The sequence below is a fragment of the Amphiura filiformis genome, chromosome 11, assembly GCF_039555335.1.
Source record: "Amphiura filiformis chromosome 11, Afil_fr2py, whole genome shotgun sequence".
In the NCBI taxonomy this organism is placed as follows: Eukaryota; Metazoa; Echinodermata; class Ophiuroidea; order Amphilepidida; family Amphiuridae; genus Amphiura; species Amphiura filiformis.
In genome coordinates, this window is record NC_092638.1 from 36,917,156 (window position 1) to 36,935,571 (window position 18,416).

The 18,416-nt window shown below is 36.4% G+C and overlaps 1 protein-coding gene across 1 annotated transcript in view; it reads left to right on the forward strand.

Annotated features, from left to right (window-relative positions):
* LOC140164805 (centrosomal protein of 131 kDa-like) overlaps positions 1 to 18,416 on the forward strand; it is a 49,689-nt gene that overhangs the window by 7,424 nt on the left and 23,849 nt on the right. The window contains exons 2-9 of the mRNA XM_072188174.1: positions 858 to 1,079; positions 2,668 to 2,840; positions 3,248 to 3,314; positions 4,270 to 4,360; positions 5,131 to 5,245; positions 6,686 to 7,387; positions 9,620 to 9,925; positions 13,948 to 14,152. Coding sequence (XP_072044275.1) covers positions 890 to 1,079; positions 2,668 to 2,840; positions 3,248 to 3,314; positions 4,270 to 4,360; positions 5,131 to 5,245; positions 6,686 to 7,387; positions 9,620 to 9,925; positions 13,948 to 14,152 — 1,849 coding nt within the window. The 5' untranslated portion in view covers positions 858 to 889. The remainder of the gene's footprint in view (positions 1 to 857; positions 1,080 to 2,667; positions 2,841 to 3,247; positions 3,315 to 4,269; positions 4,361 to 5,130; positions 5,246 to 6,685; positions 7,388 to 9,619; positions 9,926 to 13,947; positions 14,153 to 18,416) is intronic.

Consider the following 18,416-nt stretch of genomic DNA (forward strand, 5'->3'; position numbering starts at 1 on the left):
TAACCTATATTCACGGCAACAATTGTCGACAAAGTCACATACCATACTCATCATGCAGTGCAGTGCATAGTACCGTAAGTCCAATACTTTTCTCAGTTGATAAATAAATGAGTATTCATGAAATGCATAAAAAATGAACATTTCATTCAATTATTTCACTGTTTGTTTCTTACATGTGGAAAATAATGTGGATTTTATGTGAAATTTTGTCAGTAAAGTCACGGCGATTTACGTATTTCGCCAACCACTAGTACATCTCAATCTCAATCATATGCAAATACATGGCCAGCTGACGTCATTGACGTCATGATATTTGCACGAAACAGGTTCTATAATTGGCCAAATTTCCAATACGTCACGTAACGGCATGATGTTCATTAGCATGTATACATGTATATGTCTGCAAGTCTGGTGTGGGATACGAGTGCCTAGCGAAATTTGAGTTCCATTTCAAGAAGTTTTCTTCTTTGTTTTGACGTTTTTTACTTCTGTGAACACGCCAAGTTGGACAGAAATACTCCATTTTAAATCATCAAGCTTTATTTGTTTTAATTTTAGACTTGCCCGATCGGGCACAGCTCTTCAGAGTTTTAATTGCCCGACAAAAAATGTGATTGCCCCGGGCTATCGGACAGGCGATTTGTCGCAGCCTGCTTAACATGTCTTTTCATCATAACAATTTTAGAAACAAAGTAAGGAAGCAAATAGGAAAAATAATAAAAAATTTTGAAAATTTTGAAAAGTCGGTGAGGAAGCGGACCATATACATGTTATTTATTTTACTTGGCCTAATAACTAATAGTTTTTACTAAATAGGCCTAGAACTTGATATTTACAATATATATATTCTCTTTTAGGCAATACATGATACATCACTTGTAATATAGCCATGTCTAGGTCAAGTGACCTTGGACTGAGTTTAACTGGCTCACAGATTTCCACCACCAAACGTCCGGGATCAGCCAGTGGAAGATCATCAGCAGGAGCAGGCGAGGGCAGACCAGGCTCGGCTAGGCGGCCACCAAGTCCCGGGAGGATCAGTAGTAGTAGACCAACTAGTAGCAGGTCTTCTAGTAAAGGTATGGTTGATGTTCGATGTAACTATATATCAAGGGTTGAGAACCAGAAAGCCTTAACTCACAAAGGAATCTTAACTTAAAGGAATCCTTTGTGAGTTGAGGATTTCTGGCTCGCAACCTTAGATGTGTGGCCAGATATGACCCAATCAGGCTAAAGTCAACAATAATGAAACTGAGTTATGGCCACACGTTTTGAACTCGCCACCCAAATATGGTGGTGGTGTTACGTATTTTCAAATTATGATCTGTTCAATTCAACATACCTCGGCTAAACAAAAAGATTATGTCATGGTTTTGGTCTCATTTGAAAGCTAAATAATACCACTAAATAACCTGTAAATATGAAGAATATAGCTTCTCAACTAACGAAGCTGTGGTTGATTGAATTGCGAGCAGTCAGGGTGGTGGAGGAGGGGGAAGCGGAGGAGGGGGAAGCGGTACACACAAACTCTATGGGAACGCGACGTTTCACGTGTGTAACTTGAATAAATTCACTGCTACAGGGGGTATAAACTTGGTTTTGGTCTTAATTTACAGCTAAACAATTCTGCTAATTGTTTTTAATCATTTTGAACTCTTTATGATTGGTTTAGTCTATAAAATTCTAACTTTTACGCAAAACCACCCGCTTTCATATTAAACACTGTAGTAAGTAATGCGGATGTCGTAAAAATGTAAAAGTTGCTGTAAAATTTTTTTTACTTATCCTATCATAGTCAAAGTATACATTTTCTGATAGGAAATTTGATGAGGAATCTAAATATGGACTTACTTTTTCTGTATGGGTTAGGGGTAAAATGCTTCAGTTCAAAATATGATAAATTGTAAAAAATTCTAACATACTTTTGGACACCCTGTATTCCGAGATTACCAAACAGCTGTGATTTTTTTTTCTTCCAAAGTCTGTAGGCTCCCCCTATCCTCTAACTAAATAGATGTTGTTTACTTTCAGTTTATTACTGCAAGTTAGTAATAAGCAATGCATTAAGTAACCCTTTTTGTATCCGGAATTTTTTTATTCCACCCTGTATAATTTCAAGGTCACCCTGTATAATGAGTTGAAATATGTATTGTTACATTCCTTATGCCTTCAGCTTTCCAAAAATGTATACTTTTGCTAGTTTAGGGTTGGTAATTGTGGAGATATTTTAATTTGAAACTCGATTGGTGTAAAAATTCATATATTTGTGATGTAACGCTATGGGTGGCGAGTTCAAAACACATGGCCTTTAAATAGACAAAGAGTGAGCAGAAAAAACTTAACAACATGGACATATAAAAAGAACATGACTTTGCTACCAAGCATTCAAGACCCCTGGGGATTCAACATCAGGTGTATGTACTGAGCATAGCAAGTTAGTAATGGTAAAACATGTATGATGTAACTCAGTTTTCAAAATATCCAACTTTGGCCTGAGTGGATCAGATCAGGTCACATATATGTAATTACTGTAGAAAACAAAATCAGACTCCGCATCTAGAGCCTTTAATGGCAGAGTGGTTTTGAATACATAATCTTGTACAATCCTAGACTTTGAAGTTTGTGCTTTTGAACTGCATTTCACCAACTCTTGTCTTCTTTGTGCAGGTACACCAAGGAGTGGCACAGCGGGGTTGGCAGCCGTCTTGGGGGTATCTGGGGGTGCCATCGGGTCAAGTAGCATCAGCAAGAGGCCAAAGTCTAGTGGGGGAAGTAGGAAAACTGGTAGCAGTGCAGATGGTACTGTGAACAAAAGTCGGACAGAGAGGTTTGGCTCTACTGTAAGTATTAGGCTGTCATAATAGACCAAATACCTGGGGGATCACCCTGTCTAGAAAGATTTTAATGTATAGCAATGGTCCATGTCCTTATTTGACTTGTTTTTATATGACGTAAAAATGAGTTATTCAGATGATGAATGGTAACGCTCCATTCATACTGGGAATGAAGCGTATATTTTTATCGTACATGGTGGTGAGCTTTGCCTGAGTCACAAATCTCGAATATAATCGCCATGCGTGTCTGTTGAAGAACTAGTGGATTTGCCCTACTATCACAGCAAATTTTGACACAAAGATATAGGGATGATGACGCTGTGTGCCACTGATTGTGGAAAGTGTAAGATATCTTCTGAATAACAGGTGTTTTGTGCATAATTGTATATTTTGTGATTATTATTTATATTCAGGGAGATGTAAATGGATTTGTAGCAAGCTCTGGGAGCAGTGAAGGGGCCAATGTCAAACACAAACGAGGTAGGTAGAAACTTTCTTCTCTGTTTTTTGTGTCTGCCTGCTTGTTCAAATAGAAAATACTTTTATAATAAACATTTTTTTAGTTAAAACAGATGGGAGAAACATTTATTTTGTAGAAACCTCTTTTATATTTCATTTAAAACCAACTTCCAAGATGGATGTGGAAATTGCAAAGCCATGCAATTTTCTGCTATTAAAGTTTGTTTGGTTTACATAAGGCGGAAATTTTTCAGCTTTTGTTACTGCGTGAGTCAATCAAGTTCCAACTCACGCCGCATAAATTCACATAAGCGTCAGCGCAGTCACGCATTGCACAATGCACAACTAGTGTAAGCATTGCACCCAGCTGCGTGCATGCCATTCTATATCAATACACGGGTGTTATGAGTCTTATTTTTATGCGCCAGTCACGCATTGCACAATGCACAACTAGTGTAAGCATTGCACCCAGCTGCGTGCATGCCATTCTATATCAATACACGGGTGTTATGAGTCTTATTTTTCGCCTTATATAAACCGAACAAACTTTAGAGAATGCTTATTCTAGGCAGCTACATCTGCTATAATGCTCACAATACTTTAATAAATGCAAGCTACATGTGTAATCGAAGACTGAATTAAAAATACTAGCTTGCGCCTAATGTCACTTGTTAATCAAATTCAGAAACGATTTGTTGTGATGATTGAAATTCCTGAATGGAGCAGTGAAACAACATGCCCTTTGGTTAATTTTGCACCTTCAAACATACAAACCATCTCAAAAGTTGAGTCTTAGTCATTGGAAACTTTCTTTCGTGAAGGCACAATGTCAGCAATGCCTAAAAAATTGCTTTTTGCCTTGTAAAAGTGCTGCCGGCATTGTCTGCGATTGCTTTTCTCTGATGAAGGCACCAGGTAAATTGGCTACATGTATTCTTATTAATTAATGTTCTCTCTTTGTAATTGAATGCCTTAGGTGGTAGTTTCAATCCAGAACTTAGTCACAGGAGTAATGCTAGTGAGCAAAGCACAGCTAGAGGTGGTAACACTGGCAGGCAGAGTGACACGTAAGTTTTGACTGGTCACCCCAACCCCCCTAGACCCCACCCCACACACACGCCCCTATGTGTCACACACATATTGGACCCAAACACAAATCCTGGAAAATGAGCACAGTAATTTTCTTAAACAGAGGACCCTATCAGTTTACTCCCAGGCAACTGTTGACTGACCCCATACCCTCCATTTGCGCTCCTGGATGATATTATTGAGTATACAGTGTCTCACACTGCTTACTCTACATGTATATTATGGAAATGGTCCATGATGACCACAAATTATTCAATAAGAGTTGTAATAACCATTAAAAGGGCATTTCGTGATCCACAGCATCATCTCCCCACTTTTCTAAAAAAAGTTGAGATTTTTATACCACTGGAAACCTCTGGCTACATAATGTTTATGTACAAAAAATTTCATTTCTTGCAGATTAATTTGTTTTCGTGAAACTTGAAGTATGTTCTGGTATACCAGAACAAAATTATATCACATTGTCTATGGAGTAGTGTAATACACATACATGCATAATCATGCATAACTCGTAAATGCAAAATCGGAATCAACTGAAATTTTAGGAATAAGCTTTTTTCTTGGACATCTGCTGAAAAATATCATAAAAAGAGTATGCTAGGATCACTCCTTTAATTAACAGGTAAATGTATATGTGGATGTGACTGTCTACCCTCAAAGAATTTGAAAGTACAAGAAGAATGCCATTCATGTTGATCCCTATATTATAGCTGAGGCTGCATCACAACTTAGTCACTTTTTTTCACAGGACTGATGATTTCTTAGCTCTATTTGACACCAATCACCAACCAGTCATTAAGAACAGATCATCGGCAGTAACTAAACCCAGGAAGAACACCACCGTGAATAGATGGGACGACTTGGTAAGACTTGAGCTAAATTACATCACAGGCACTTTCAAAATTCTTTGGAGATTATTGGCACTACTGATCATTGTGACGCTAAATTCGGTGTACAACTAGAACACTGATGTGTATGTGCTGTAAAGATCCAGATATGTGTCCTGGTACCATGATTGCCTGCCAAGACAATGGCCTATTCTAGTTGAAATCCATACACCCCCTATGGAAGACATTATATTATCTGCCACACAGGGGGTGTAGATTTCAAATGGAGTCATCCATTCATGTAACCCCATTTGAAATTCACACTCCCTGTGTGGAAGTTTAAGGTCATGTCTTCCATAGGGGGTATGGATTTCAACTGGAATAGCCCAATCAGCGGGAAATAACTTTTGGAGAAGGATTTTAGAAACACCTGTGGTTCAGAAAACAAACTTTCTAACAGATTCAGTTATTATTTATCTCAGGTAACTGTAATCAAAGTAATCACTTATATTCAAAACCAGGTTTGATGTCTGTGCGCACATCTTTATATGTAGAGAAGAAAAGTTCAAATATGTTAGAATAATCATGGGCCCAGTTAGCACTTCCTGCAGGAAAGTCACATTTTTTTATGAATCCCACTATGTGAACACTGCATAATAACGCGACCTGGCACAAGCCCTGGCCGTCTTGGATGTACATTTCAAAACTGCTCGTGAGGAATAATCATTTTAAAAGAAATATTTTTTAAATACCATTTTTTTATGAAGTAATTACCCTTACCGGCAAATCCAAGATGGCCGTCATGGGCTTGCATTATTGGCCAGATTGCATTGTGCCCACAGAGTGGGATTTTCCTGAAGTCGCAAAAATGTGACCTGCATAGGAAAGTGTTAAGAACTAACAAATATTTGTTTCAAGGGGTGAATTTTACTCAAAATATTAATGGTCACCAAGTTTTTTGAATGATATGATTAGCAGTAATATAACCATTTTAATGATTGAATCTATGATCTCAACACAAAATTAAGATGTACCTCAAATTTTCAGTCACAACTTTGACCTTCATCAAGTGACTGGCAACCCAAGTTTGGGATCAGTGACCTTTTGGACACTTGACCCCAAAACTTGGTCATACAATCTTGGTAACTTGGCATCGGCCTCTGTCACAGTTAAGTGATGGTTTGATGACTCTGATGTAAATTGACTCCTTCACACACAAACCAGTCAAGGATTTTGACCTTGTCCAAATTAACTTGGTGGCAGGGTGATTCAATGTGCATGTGCTTGGAGATTCCCGACGAGGTTGTACTCAGGTTGCCAGTCTCATGATGAAAGTCAAAGTTGTGACCGAAATTTTGATGTACGTCTTAATTTTGTGTTGAGATCATGGGTTTAAATCATTAATTATGAATTCTACCAAAAAAGATGAACTTTTATGCTAGTATAACCATTTTTGTTTCTTTATATATCTTGTAGCCATCAGGAAGAGCTTTCCCAATCCCTGTCAGCGCACGTAGCAGTAGCACCATAGACTCTTTCACACTAAATAGCGTAAGACAAGATGCCACGCACGACAACACTAGCATCGGAATCTCTCAGCATAGGAATACCAATTCAAACTTACTTACAAAACAAGACAATCAAGTCTCTTACAGACACGATGCCGATTCCATATTAAGAAACTCCCTAGGTGCCGAAAGTATCAACCAAGATACCTCTCGGTTAGTGGAAGAAGACGTCCGCTTTGTGACATCTTCATCAAAAACTTTTCATCCTTCGAGCCCGACAAGGACTAGTGGTAGCAAGAATAAAAATAGCAATAGACATGCACCCCAAGGTAGGGGACAAACCCCTCCTCCCAGTAGGCAATCAGTGGATTCGCCGACTCCACATAGACAGCCTGTGGAGCAAAATCCACTCAGGAGTTCTGCCGCGGAGGATTATATCCAGTCGGTGAACGATTCGGCGACAAAGATTCAGAGGTGGTATAGGAAGAACAGCAAGAGGAGGAAAGATGGAGAGGTGGAGATTAGGAGGATACTGAATCAGAAGAAGATGGAGAGGGAGTTGATGTTGGAGCGGGAGGCACAGGAAGAAGAGAGGGGGCATAGGAAGGATAATGATAGGAAGAGAGCGAGGGAGGAGAAGCAGAGGCAAGCAAGGCATGCGGCAATTGAGGTGAGTGATTAAAAGGTGTATTGGGCTGTTCCAGTAGGAATCCTTACGCCCGCTGTGGAAGGCATGACCTTAAATTTGCATACAGGGGGTGTGAATTTCAAATGGGGTTACCTAAATGGGTGGTGTCATTTGATATTTACACCCCACCCTGTGTGGAAGATTAAGGTCATGTCTTCCATAGGGGGTGTATGGATTTCAATTGGAATTGCCCATATCACCAATTCAATCAGATGATTATTTCAAACATTCAAAGAATCAAACCAAAAGTGCAATGACATGGCCAAGCTACTTTGTATAGAAGTATGCAACTTGTCTGAATTTATTTTGAATTGTTGTTTCATAATAACCTTTGAGACTTATAGTATAAGTGATAGGTAATAAAAGAGAGAGAGAGAGAGAAAGATAAATAGATATGTAACAGTTGGTTTGGGGAGAAATTTAAGAGTGAAGTATTTTTCTTAGAGATTGAAGGTGCCAAAATCTTTCTATTCATATCAAAGTTGGTGATTACACTTAAAGATCCAGAGTGACTCCTACAATCAAGGAATTAATGTTGGCATACTAACATCAGATTCTTCCTTCTCCCCCCAATACAATTTTGAGCAAAGCCATTTCAACAGCAGACCTGCAAGATGCCTCAGCATCAATTGATGGTGTGGGGTGGGGTGGGGTATGTGGCATAAAGTGGGAGAGTGTCTGCTTGAAATTCATGGGATACATGGTTGTGATCCCTTGCTCATTGGAAGGGGGGAAATGCAAGTGTGCCAACTAAAGTCTGCACAAAAAGTAACTCAGCTGTTATAAATACGCCTATAGATTTAGAACTAATAATTGTTTTCACAATATTTCAACATACAGAGAAGGATGATTTATTTACACACATTTTGATACCCTATTCGTCAAATGTCGTTCAATATTAACAACACTGTAGTGCTTTTACAGAAAAATACCCGAATTTAAAAGTTGCAGTTTACAGCGATCAATGGTTATAAAGCCAGCACTGTAAACACGTAAAGCCCGCCATTATCTTCGCGCTTACTTCAAATCAATACAAATAACTGCAACTTTTAAATTGGGGTATTTTTCTTTCAAAACACTGCTGTATTGTCAATATTGAACAAAATTGGACAAATGGGGTATCAAAATGCGCCTAAATAAATCTTCCTTTTTATGTTGAAATATTTTGAAAACAATTATTAGTTGTGAATCTATAGGCGTATTTATAACAGCTGAGTTACTTTTTGTGCAGACTTTATTTTATTTCCCTGATTGCAGATTAAATAATATGTAATCATCCCCCGTGAACCCAGTGTAAAGTCGCCAGTGCTTAGTTAGAGATATGGACCAATAAGCATTACAGAAATCAATAGAAAATAGGAATTGAAAGAGCAAAATTGATTGATTTTTGAACATCTTTATTAGACCACTACGGATCGATATATTAAAAATCCAAAGTTACCCCCTTTACCATGTAAATGACCTATATTGTATCCTATTTTGTGACTGAACATCAAAAACATGGTATGAATTTATTTTGTTCTCAAAGATGTCCAGCTACATGTATACATTTCTCCATTTAGATTTTGTTTTTTATTGTATCTCTAAATGTAATGATGAGAAGTATATAAAAGTTACATTTTCAGAACGGAAATGATGCAAGGAATCCAACTAGCATAACAGATTCCTGCACAAATTGACAGTTTTGAGAAAATCTCAAAATTTGGTTTGTAACTTTACTGACTCGAGGAAGGTATACGGAAGTGTTAACTGCCTTGTTGTTAGATGGTGCTCAGATGATTCATCCTGGTTTGAGCCAAGGGGGAGCTACAGGCCTTGCCCATCATATTGTAGCCCATTCAGATTAAAAATCACAGCACCAGGCTACACTATTTGTTCTGAACCATAGCATGTCCCTATAGAATTTTCAAACATGATACATGTATTAAGATACCAAGGAAATGGTGAACCAAAATGGCGTTCTCTGCAATGCGAGGTCAGAATTTGCACTATTATTGTTGAAAACAGACTATTGGACTACATGTATGCCATTGGATATTAGACCATTTTTGGCCCAAATTCTGACTGCTACTAAAACAAAAGTGAGTCCTGTTTAGACTAAAGTGAGTCCTGGTCCCAACTAAATTCAGGTGAACCAGGACTTACTGTTTTTCCCAAACTGAGTCCTGGCAGAAAAGCTCTTATTTTCACCCTTGGTTTTCTCATATATCACAGGAATTACAAAGGAAGCGAGAGGAAAAACAAAAGGAGATCAAAGAGAAGGCTGAACAGGAGATCAAATTCTTGCAAGCAAGCGGTAAAATCTCCAAGAAACCAGGCAACAAAGGAAGGCCAAGAAGCTCCAGTTCCGCCAGCAATAAGAACAATCAGAAAAGCATGTTTGAAACCAAGAGGCGGTCAGGAAGCATGTCTGATAGCAGACCACAGTCTGGTATGGGACCAAGTGAAGGTAACCATCTACAGGAACCAAGACCTGGGACGGCGAGCAGTGTGGGACGCAAGGTGGACGAGATATTTTCTGTAAGTGTGTAGAGTTATATGAGAACAACACTGATGCAAGGTGTATGAGAATAATTAGTGCGAATGCCCTGCGAGGCATCCCAATAATCCGAAATACCCCGGACTGATAGCGGATGTTCAAACTCTAAGGGAATATATCGATGGGTTGGGCTGGGTCAGAGCGAGTCACCACTGAGTTTTAACAAGCCACATTGTTTCTTCTGGGTCGGTCAGGATCAGCAAAAATAATATACTAAATATTGTGTGAATAATGACATGAATGGAGGAGGATAAGTTTGATAAAGGGACAGACCAAAGTCCATTGAGAATCCAAGTCTGATTTCCACAATATGTACCTGATAGAAGGACTACAGTTCTCAACTGACAAGGTTGGCACTTGTCAATCTGTGTGCCCAGTTTAAAGAATTACTGAATAAAAAGAACAGTGCCTTCCAGGGTTGTGTGATACTACACGGCTTGTTCAGCGAATGAGGTGGCGATGTTCATGGTGTGATTCAATCAGCCAATAAGAATATTACTTCCCTGTTTATGCTGTGTCACATACAAACATTGCTAAAGAACAGTGTTGGAAAAGTACACATGCATGCAAGTTGCACTGTTTTACCTTCTCTGTTTGACCCATACCAATATCCCATACAGGGATGGAAATGGGGCCATAAAAAAAAAAAAAGAAGAAGAAGAAAAAAGCATAAAAAGAATGCAATTTCTTGAGGGGGACAACCTGATGACCATGTAACCTCTTCCATAGCCTATTCCTTGGACAGTCAATGTGCAATGTGACTCATACCATTGGCCACCTACAATCCAGGAAAAAAAGGTTGGCACAGTTTGCCTGTCTTTTGGTATATCTCTGCCCCCGCTCCCCCAATTCAATGTTGGACCAAGCCATGTTGTCAACAGGTCCGTGAGACCCTCCAACATTGAATGATGGGGAGTGGGGAAGGGTGAGATATAGGGGGGAGTCTGTACTTCACATATATTACATGCATGTTTCCCTCGCCTCCCCAATTTTAATAGGGCACACATTTCCATTGTTTAGTGCAGGTGTGCCAACTATTAATTTCCTGGGTTGTCCGAATCAATTCCAAAAATATGCATCTAATTTCATATTTTGGCTTGTAAAATAAAAACCGTTAAAGGTATGGCCACCAAATTTTCAGGAAATAATCCTCACATGCATATCAATATATGGAATTAATATTAACAAAAGATATTGTGAAATAAGGTATAAGTCAAAAGAATGTTATATAATTGCCGATTATTTTCGAAGTTTAAAGCTATGATAACTCGTCCAAAATATGCATCTAACTTCATATTTTGGTTTATAAACTAAAACCATAAAAGGTATGACCACCAAATTTTCAGGGAGTAATCCTCACATTCATATCAATATGTAAAGTTCATATTGATAAAAAATATTGTGAAATAAGGGATAAGTCAAAAGAATATTATATGATTGCCGATTATTTTCGTAGTTTAAAGCTATGATAATTCTTCCAAAAATGCATGTAATTTCATATTTTGGCTTATAAAATATAAAGCATTAAGCATATGGCCACTAAATTTTCATGGATTAATCCCCATATTCGTTTCAATATGCAAACATTAAAATTAATCAAAAATAATATCGATAATCAATTATTATCGATTATCGATCATCAATAAATCCTTTTTCAATATTCAATGTTTAAATTGTATAGGCCTACGCAACCAACAAAACTGTATATCTGCTGTAATTTGAAAATATGACTTTCTCCTAAGTGCTATAAAAGCATCATTTTTTACCATTTATATGCACATCATATCTCATGCAACCTGAATGAACGAAACTTGTTTCCGGTTTGGATTGTAACACCTTAAAATTCACATTTTTCGTAAAAAACGATTCAAATATTTTTTTCTGAATTGAAAAATCTCTCATGGTATATAATGGCCATATTAGGCATTGTTATTGGCAATTTCAAACTTTTTTCAGTTCAATCATCATGGCCGTGGACACGTGATGCTCTGTTTTGAAAGCCATCCGAGTTTCCATTTTGACAAACAACTCGGTGCGGCAATTATGGTGATATTTGTACAGTGCCGTAAAATAAAGGTAGAAATACAGAAAAAAAGAAGGACGGACATTGGCAAAAATTAATATAATGATGAATATAATATGATGAAGGATATTGTAAAATAATAACAAAAAAGAAAAGAAAAGAAATCTAAATATATTCAGGGGCTCGAACCCGTGTTCCAATCGCCTGTGGCAGATGCCGTATCCATTGAACCACAGAGCTGTGTTACTTCAACATGCTTAAACTATAATATAATGCTATTCAAGATGCATGTATATAAATATCGCTCTACAACGGTATACAGTCAAACAAATCACACTTTTACGGCATTTGTTTCATTAACTGAATATTTATCATTATAGCAGGTGTTGGCTGACATTGTGCTCACATTTATTTCAGTTTTGGGCGGGGTAAAATGACTTTGGGACAAAAAGCGAGCGATATACACGTTTGTATAAATAAAAAGAAAGTAATATTATATTAAAACTCTTTACTCTTTAAAGACGTAGTATACCGTCCGATTTTGTCCCGTAGTCATTTATCCCGGACAAAAACTGAACTAAATGTGAAGCACAATGTCAGCCAACACCTGCTATATGATAAATATTCATTTAATGAAACAAATGCCGTAAGAGAGTAATTTTTTAGACTGTATACCGTTTGTAGAGCGTATATTTATATACATGCTTCTTGAATAGCATTATATTATAGTTTAAGCCTATTGAAGTTACACAGCTCTGTGGCGCAATTGATACGGCATCTGCCTCAGGTGCAGTGGAACACGGGTTCGAGCCCCTGAATGTATTTAGATTTCTTTTTCATTTTTATTTTACAATATTCTTCATCATATTATATTTGTCATAAGCCAATGTCCGTCTTTTTTCTGTATGTCTACCTATATTTTACGACACTGTACAAATATCATCGTAATTTCCGCACTGATAATGTTTTTATAATTATAAACATACGTAAAATTGCCCTATCTATGATACGGGTGCAATTACATTAATTTGATGTAATAATAGGTGATTGAAAATTGCTCATTCAGTTCTTTTTATTTATCATTTGAATTAGAAGCAATTCGATGTAATACTGCATTTAAAAGTCATTCTTTCTTTTTTGTCAAAGAGTTTTCGCGTAATTCAGACCCAAGCAAAGACGCAAAACCAGGCATTAGCGATGTTTTTAATGACCACACCCTAAATAAACAAATACATTTTTTCTATTTTTTTTATTTATCGTAAAGCCCTATTACTTATATGTGTTTGTGTGAAATATGAAGATAATACAACATTCCGTTGCAAAGTTATTGAGTAAAAGCGGAAAACAGATGCAATATTTAGGATTTGACTCGGACAATCCAGGAAAAAAGGTTGGCACAGTTTGCCTGTCTTTTGGTATATCTCTGCCCCGCTCCCCCAATTCAATGTCGGACCAAGCCATGTTGTCAACAGGTCCGTGAGACCTCCAACATTGAATGATGGGGAGTGGGGAAGGTGAGATATAGGGGAGTCTGTACTTCACATATATTACATGCATGTTTCCCTCGCCTCCCCAATTTTAATAGGGCACACATTTCCATTGTTTAGTGCAGGTGTGCCAACTATTAATTTCCTGGGTTGTAGCTGCCCAAATCAATTTTCAGAAATTGGATTTGTTATCCAACAGCGGATCGGATTTAAAAATGTTCAAACTCTGCGGGCCGGACAATGAAATATGTCGATGGGCTTGACCGGGATGAGTTATGGTATCGCTGAGTTGTAACAGGCAGAGGTTCTTTCTTCTGTTCAATAAATGTTCACAATGTCACAGATACCATTGGCCACCTGCCCAAGGGCCTATTCCATTTTCAGAAGTGGGATCTGTTACTCATTTACACTCTGTCCACATTAATTCTTAAGTTATGATAACCAATTCCCATCATCTTATTATGTGTTTTCTCCAAACTCTTTATTCCACCAGGGTACTTCAACATTCAGGACCTCTCAGGGTTCCCCCAGGACTGATGGTGACCATGAAGACAACGGTGATGAAGAGGAGACAGTGAGTGCTGCAGCAACAAAGACAACCTTGAATGATTTACTAGACACACTGAAACTCCTGGAGGAACCTGTGAATGCACCGGCTGAAGACAAGGAGAAGATGAAAAGCAAGGGACCTGCTTGGTGTAAGCATTCAATTCCTTTATTACTTTATTACTAAATGACAATACAACCTCTTTATGTATAGTCTGTATACCTTCCTCGAGTCAGTAAAGTAAAATAAATAATAGTAATAATAGAAGTAAAATAAATTTTTGAGATTTCCTCAAAAACTTAACTTTTTTTATCTTTCTAGCCCGTGAGGGTCTTTATTAAAGTGACACAAAAAACAACAATATACAAACATGTATATTAACAAAAACACACACAAAAATTACATCAGCCAGCAATGATTTTTACATAATATATGACTAAAACTTTTCTAAAATGGTATTATCAATACATTGGTTCCCATTTCTTGACATGAACACCATATTTATCTTTACTGAAGGCAATATTTTTCTCAACTTTTTCCATAAAGTATAACCACACCTTGAAATCAGAGAAATTCAGTTTTAATTCTTGAACTCTACACTTGTAAATGTATCTTTTTTTTTTTTTTTTAATCATATTTATGAAAACCATATTTATATCATCTTTATAGCATCCAAGACAAATGTCAAAATATGTTAGCTGCACATTGATATTTACATCTTTCAGCCATTTCATAATATTGTCCCAAAACCTTGATACACTGTGACAATCCCACATTAAATGTCTCATTGTTTCCTTAGCTTTCTTACAAAATGAGCATCTGTCACTTTCAATTTTTCCAATTTTAAACAAGAATTCATTTGTTGGAAGAATCCTATGGATGAATCTAAATTGAAAATAGTGATCTTTAGTTTCAATTGTACACCTGTATGGCATTGAAAACACCTGCTTCCAATCAACATCCATCATGCCCCTCTCACAATTAAATTCAATCTCCCATTTATGCTTAGCTGTTGGGATGATTGTGCTTTGCTGACACAGCAATTGATATGCAAATGAGCAAACCTTTTTTGCAGCTCTGAGTTGGTTAATCAACTGTATCTCACGGTCTAGCATGCTAGTAGGGGTCAACTGATGTTTATAATGTTTGGAGACTGCATTAATTACACTGCAATACTTCAAAAAGTTACACTTAATATTGTACTTTGCTTGAAATTCTTCATATGTCATAAAATGATTTTCAAAATTAAGTCTCCAACAAAGTTCACACCTTTTTCACACCATGATTTATAATAAATTGTTTCTCTGTTTATCTTAACATGAGAATTATGCCATAAAATATCATCATTATTTTCAACACATATATTTCTCAAATTAAACCATGACTTCATAACCTCACACAAAAAGGAGTTATGAATATTCTTATACTTAAAATCATTGACTGACCTTGGTTTACAATACCAAACCCATTCACCACCAACTTTGGAAAGTTCCTTGTAGAAAAGGCTTTTCCATTTTCCTTTATTATCATCATCTAAATATCTCTTTACCCATGTCACTTTTAAGGCATTACAAAAATGAGAAATATTTGTCATTTTTAAACCTCCATTTTCTTTGTTACAGTACATTACATCTCTCTTAACCTTATCTGGTTTACTATTCCAAATAAATTTGAAAATAATTTGCTCCACTTGTTTCATGTATTTTGAGGAGGGGTAGGTAAAACAGAAAATAAATAAGTTAATTGTGAAAGAGCCAGTGATTTAACAATTGTAATTCTGCCTATTGGGGTCAGGTCCCTCTGCGACCAGATGTCTAAAACAGTTTTTAACTTCTTTAATTGAGGATCAAAATTTAGCTCAAACAGCTTAGTCTTATCCAAAGAGACATTTATCCCAAGAAATTTAACGGGCCCTTTGACCACTGATAATTTTCCTCTGGAATTGGATTATCAACATTATCTTTTAAAGAGCCAATTTTGAGAAAAGTGGATTTATCGATATTTAACTTCAAACCAGAAACTGTACCAAAATTTTGTATGATATCAACTGCATTCAAAATTGATTCTCTGGATCCATCTAAAATAAGTGTGGTATCATCTGCAAATTGAGTGATTTTAACATGGTTATCATTAATTACAATACCTTTCACCTTTTTATTTTTACTTGAATAGAGATACCCATAAGTTCTGCACATAATATGAAAATATAACAACTTAAAGGGCAGCCTTGGCCGCCTTGTGAGATAATTTAAAAAAGTTGACATATAACCATTATTTACAACACAACTACTTATTTCTGTATAAAATACTTTGACCCATTTTTTCAGATCTCTTCCAAAACCAAATAATTCTAGACTCTTTTGCACAAAATCCCATTCAAGTTTGTCATATGCTTTTTCAAAATCAATAAAGAAAAGGGTACCCGGTACATTATACTCTTCTGTATACTCAATGATATCAAGTACTAGCCTAGCATTTTCACCAATATATCTATTTGGCAAAAAACCTGTTTGATCACATGATATAATAGAATTCAAATTCTTTTTCATTCGATTGGCAATCACTTTGGCAGCTATTTTGTAGTCAACATTCAAAAGGGAGATCGGCCTCCAGTTTTTAAAATTCTTCATCTTTCCTTCTTTGGGAATCAATGTAATAACACCTCTACGTTGACTCACTGACAAACAACCTTTATTGAAAGAATAATTAAAAGATTTCACCAAAATAGGCCCAATTTGGTTCCAGAAAATTTTGAAGAATTCTACGGGATAGCCATCAGACCCTGGACTTTTGCCATTTGGCATAGATTTTACAGCATTGAGACACTCACCAATTGTCATAATTCCCTCACATGAGTTGGCCTGTTCATTTGACACCTTGGGAATATCATTTAAAGTAATGCCTAGTTTATTGAGAATACTTTTACTATCCTGATTATCAATTGTACTTGTATAAAGTGCAGAGTAGAAATCAACTTCTTCATCCAGAATTGCAGCACTACCAGTAATAACATTACCATGCTTATCATTTAACTTACAAACACTCTTCTTTGTGAAGTGCCGTTTTCTAAATTTAAGAAGTATTTGGAATTCTTTTCACCTTCTTCGACCCACCTGGCTCTACTACATGTATCATGGCCCCTTTGGCCCTATAATTATACATAGATTCCAATTCCCTTTGTTTAACTTCAATAGATGCCAGTACATCTGGGTTAGAATTTTGTGCATACAACATTTCCAAATTTGTAATTTCATTCTCAAGAGATTTTTGCAAGTTATTTCGCTCTTTAGCTTTTTTTTTTAACAGAATATCTTATAGTATTACCTCTTACAACACATTTTATAGTCTCCCATAAAATACTAGGATCGGCTTCACTATTCTCCTTTACAATATTGTCAATGTCTGCTTTTACCATGTTTACATAATTAATATCATTCAATAACGAAACATTTAATTTCCAGTACCCTTTACCTGGCTTTTCATAATTGTCATTAAACACAGTAGAAATTAATGAGTGATCTGTTCGATAACCATGGGATATAGTACAATTCTCAACACATGCTTTTAGTGTCTTTGTAATTATGAAATAATCCAAACGACAAAAGTATTGGTGGGTCACCATTAGATTTCCATGTAAAACATTTTGTATTTGGATTCATATCACGCCAAATATCAATAAGGCATCTTTTCTCCATAAATTTCAATACCTCCGATCTTGCCTTAAAATTTGTTTGCTTTCTACCACCTTTTTTGTCAAGAGCCAAATTAAAAACAAAATTAAAATCGCCACCGTAAATTATTCGATCACATTGGAAATGGTTTAGATTAGTATCAATTTCACGAAAAAATTGAGGGCAATCATCATTCGAGCATATATATTAACACATGTAAATATTTATCTGCAATTTTAACATCAACAATAATATACCGTCCATCATTGTCAATAACACTGTGTTCAATTGTGTAAGCAAAATTACTGTGAAACAAAATACCAGTACCTTTACTGTTCGTCGTACCATGGCTCCACAAGGCTTTTGAGCCCCATTCATTGGTCCAACACTTAATATCATTTAAAGTGCTATGGGTTTCTTGAAGAAAATACATTGAGAATTTTTTATCTCTTAACCATAAAAAGAGTTCATGTCTTTTATTTCGGTCTCAGAGACCTTTGACATTTAAAGAACATATTTTAAAGTCAGTCATTAGTAAAGTTCTTTATGGTATAATTTTTACAAGGGTATCGATTGCTGGCTGCCACATTGAAGAAATTAAAAAGACATTGAAATTTGAACATTAACTTCCATTTGTAGGCTATGAAAATGAAATAATTGCCTACATAGGGTAGACCAAGTTTTAAGCAAAAAAACATAGTCATAATTGTGGTTCTGTAAGTTGGTAAAAATAAAAAACACATG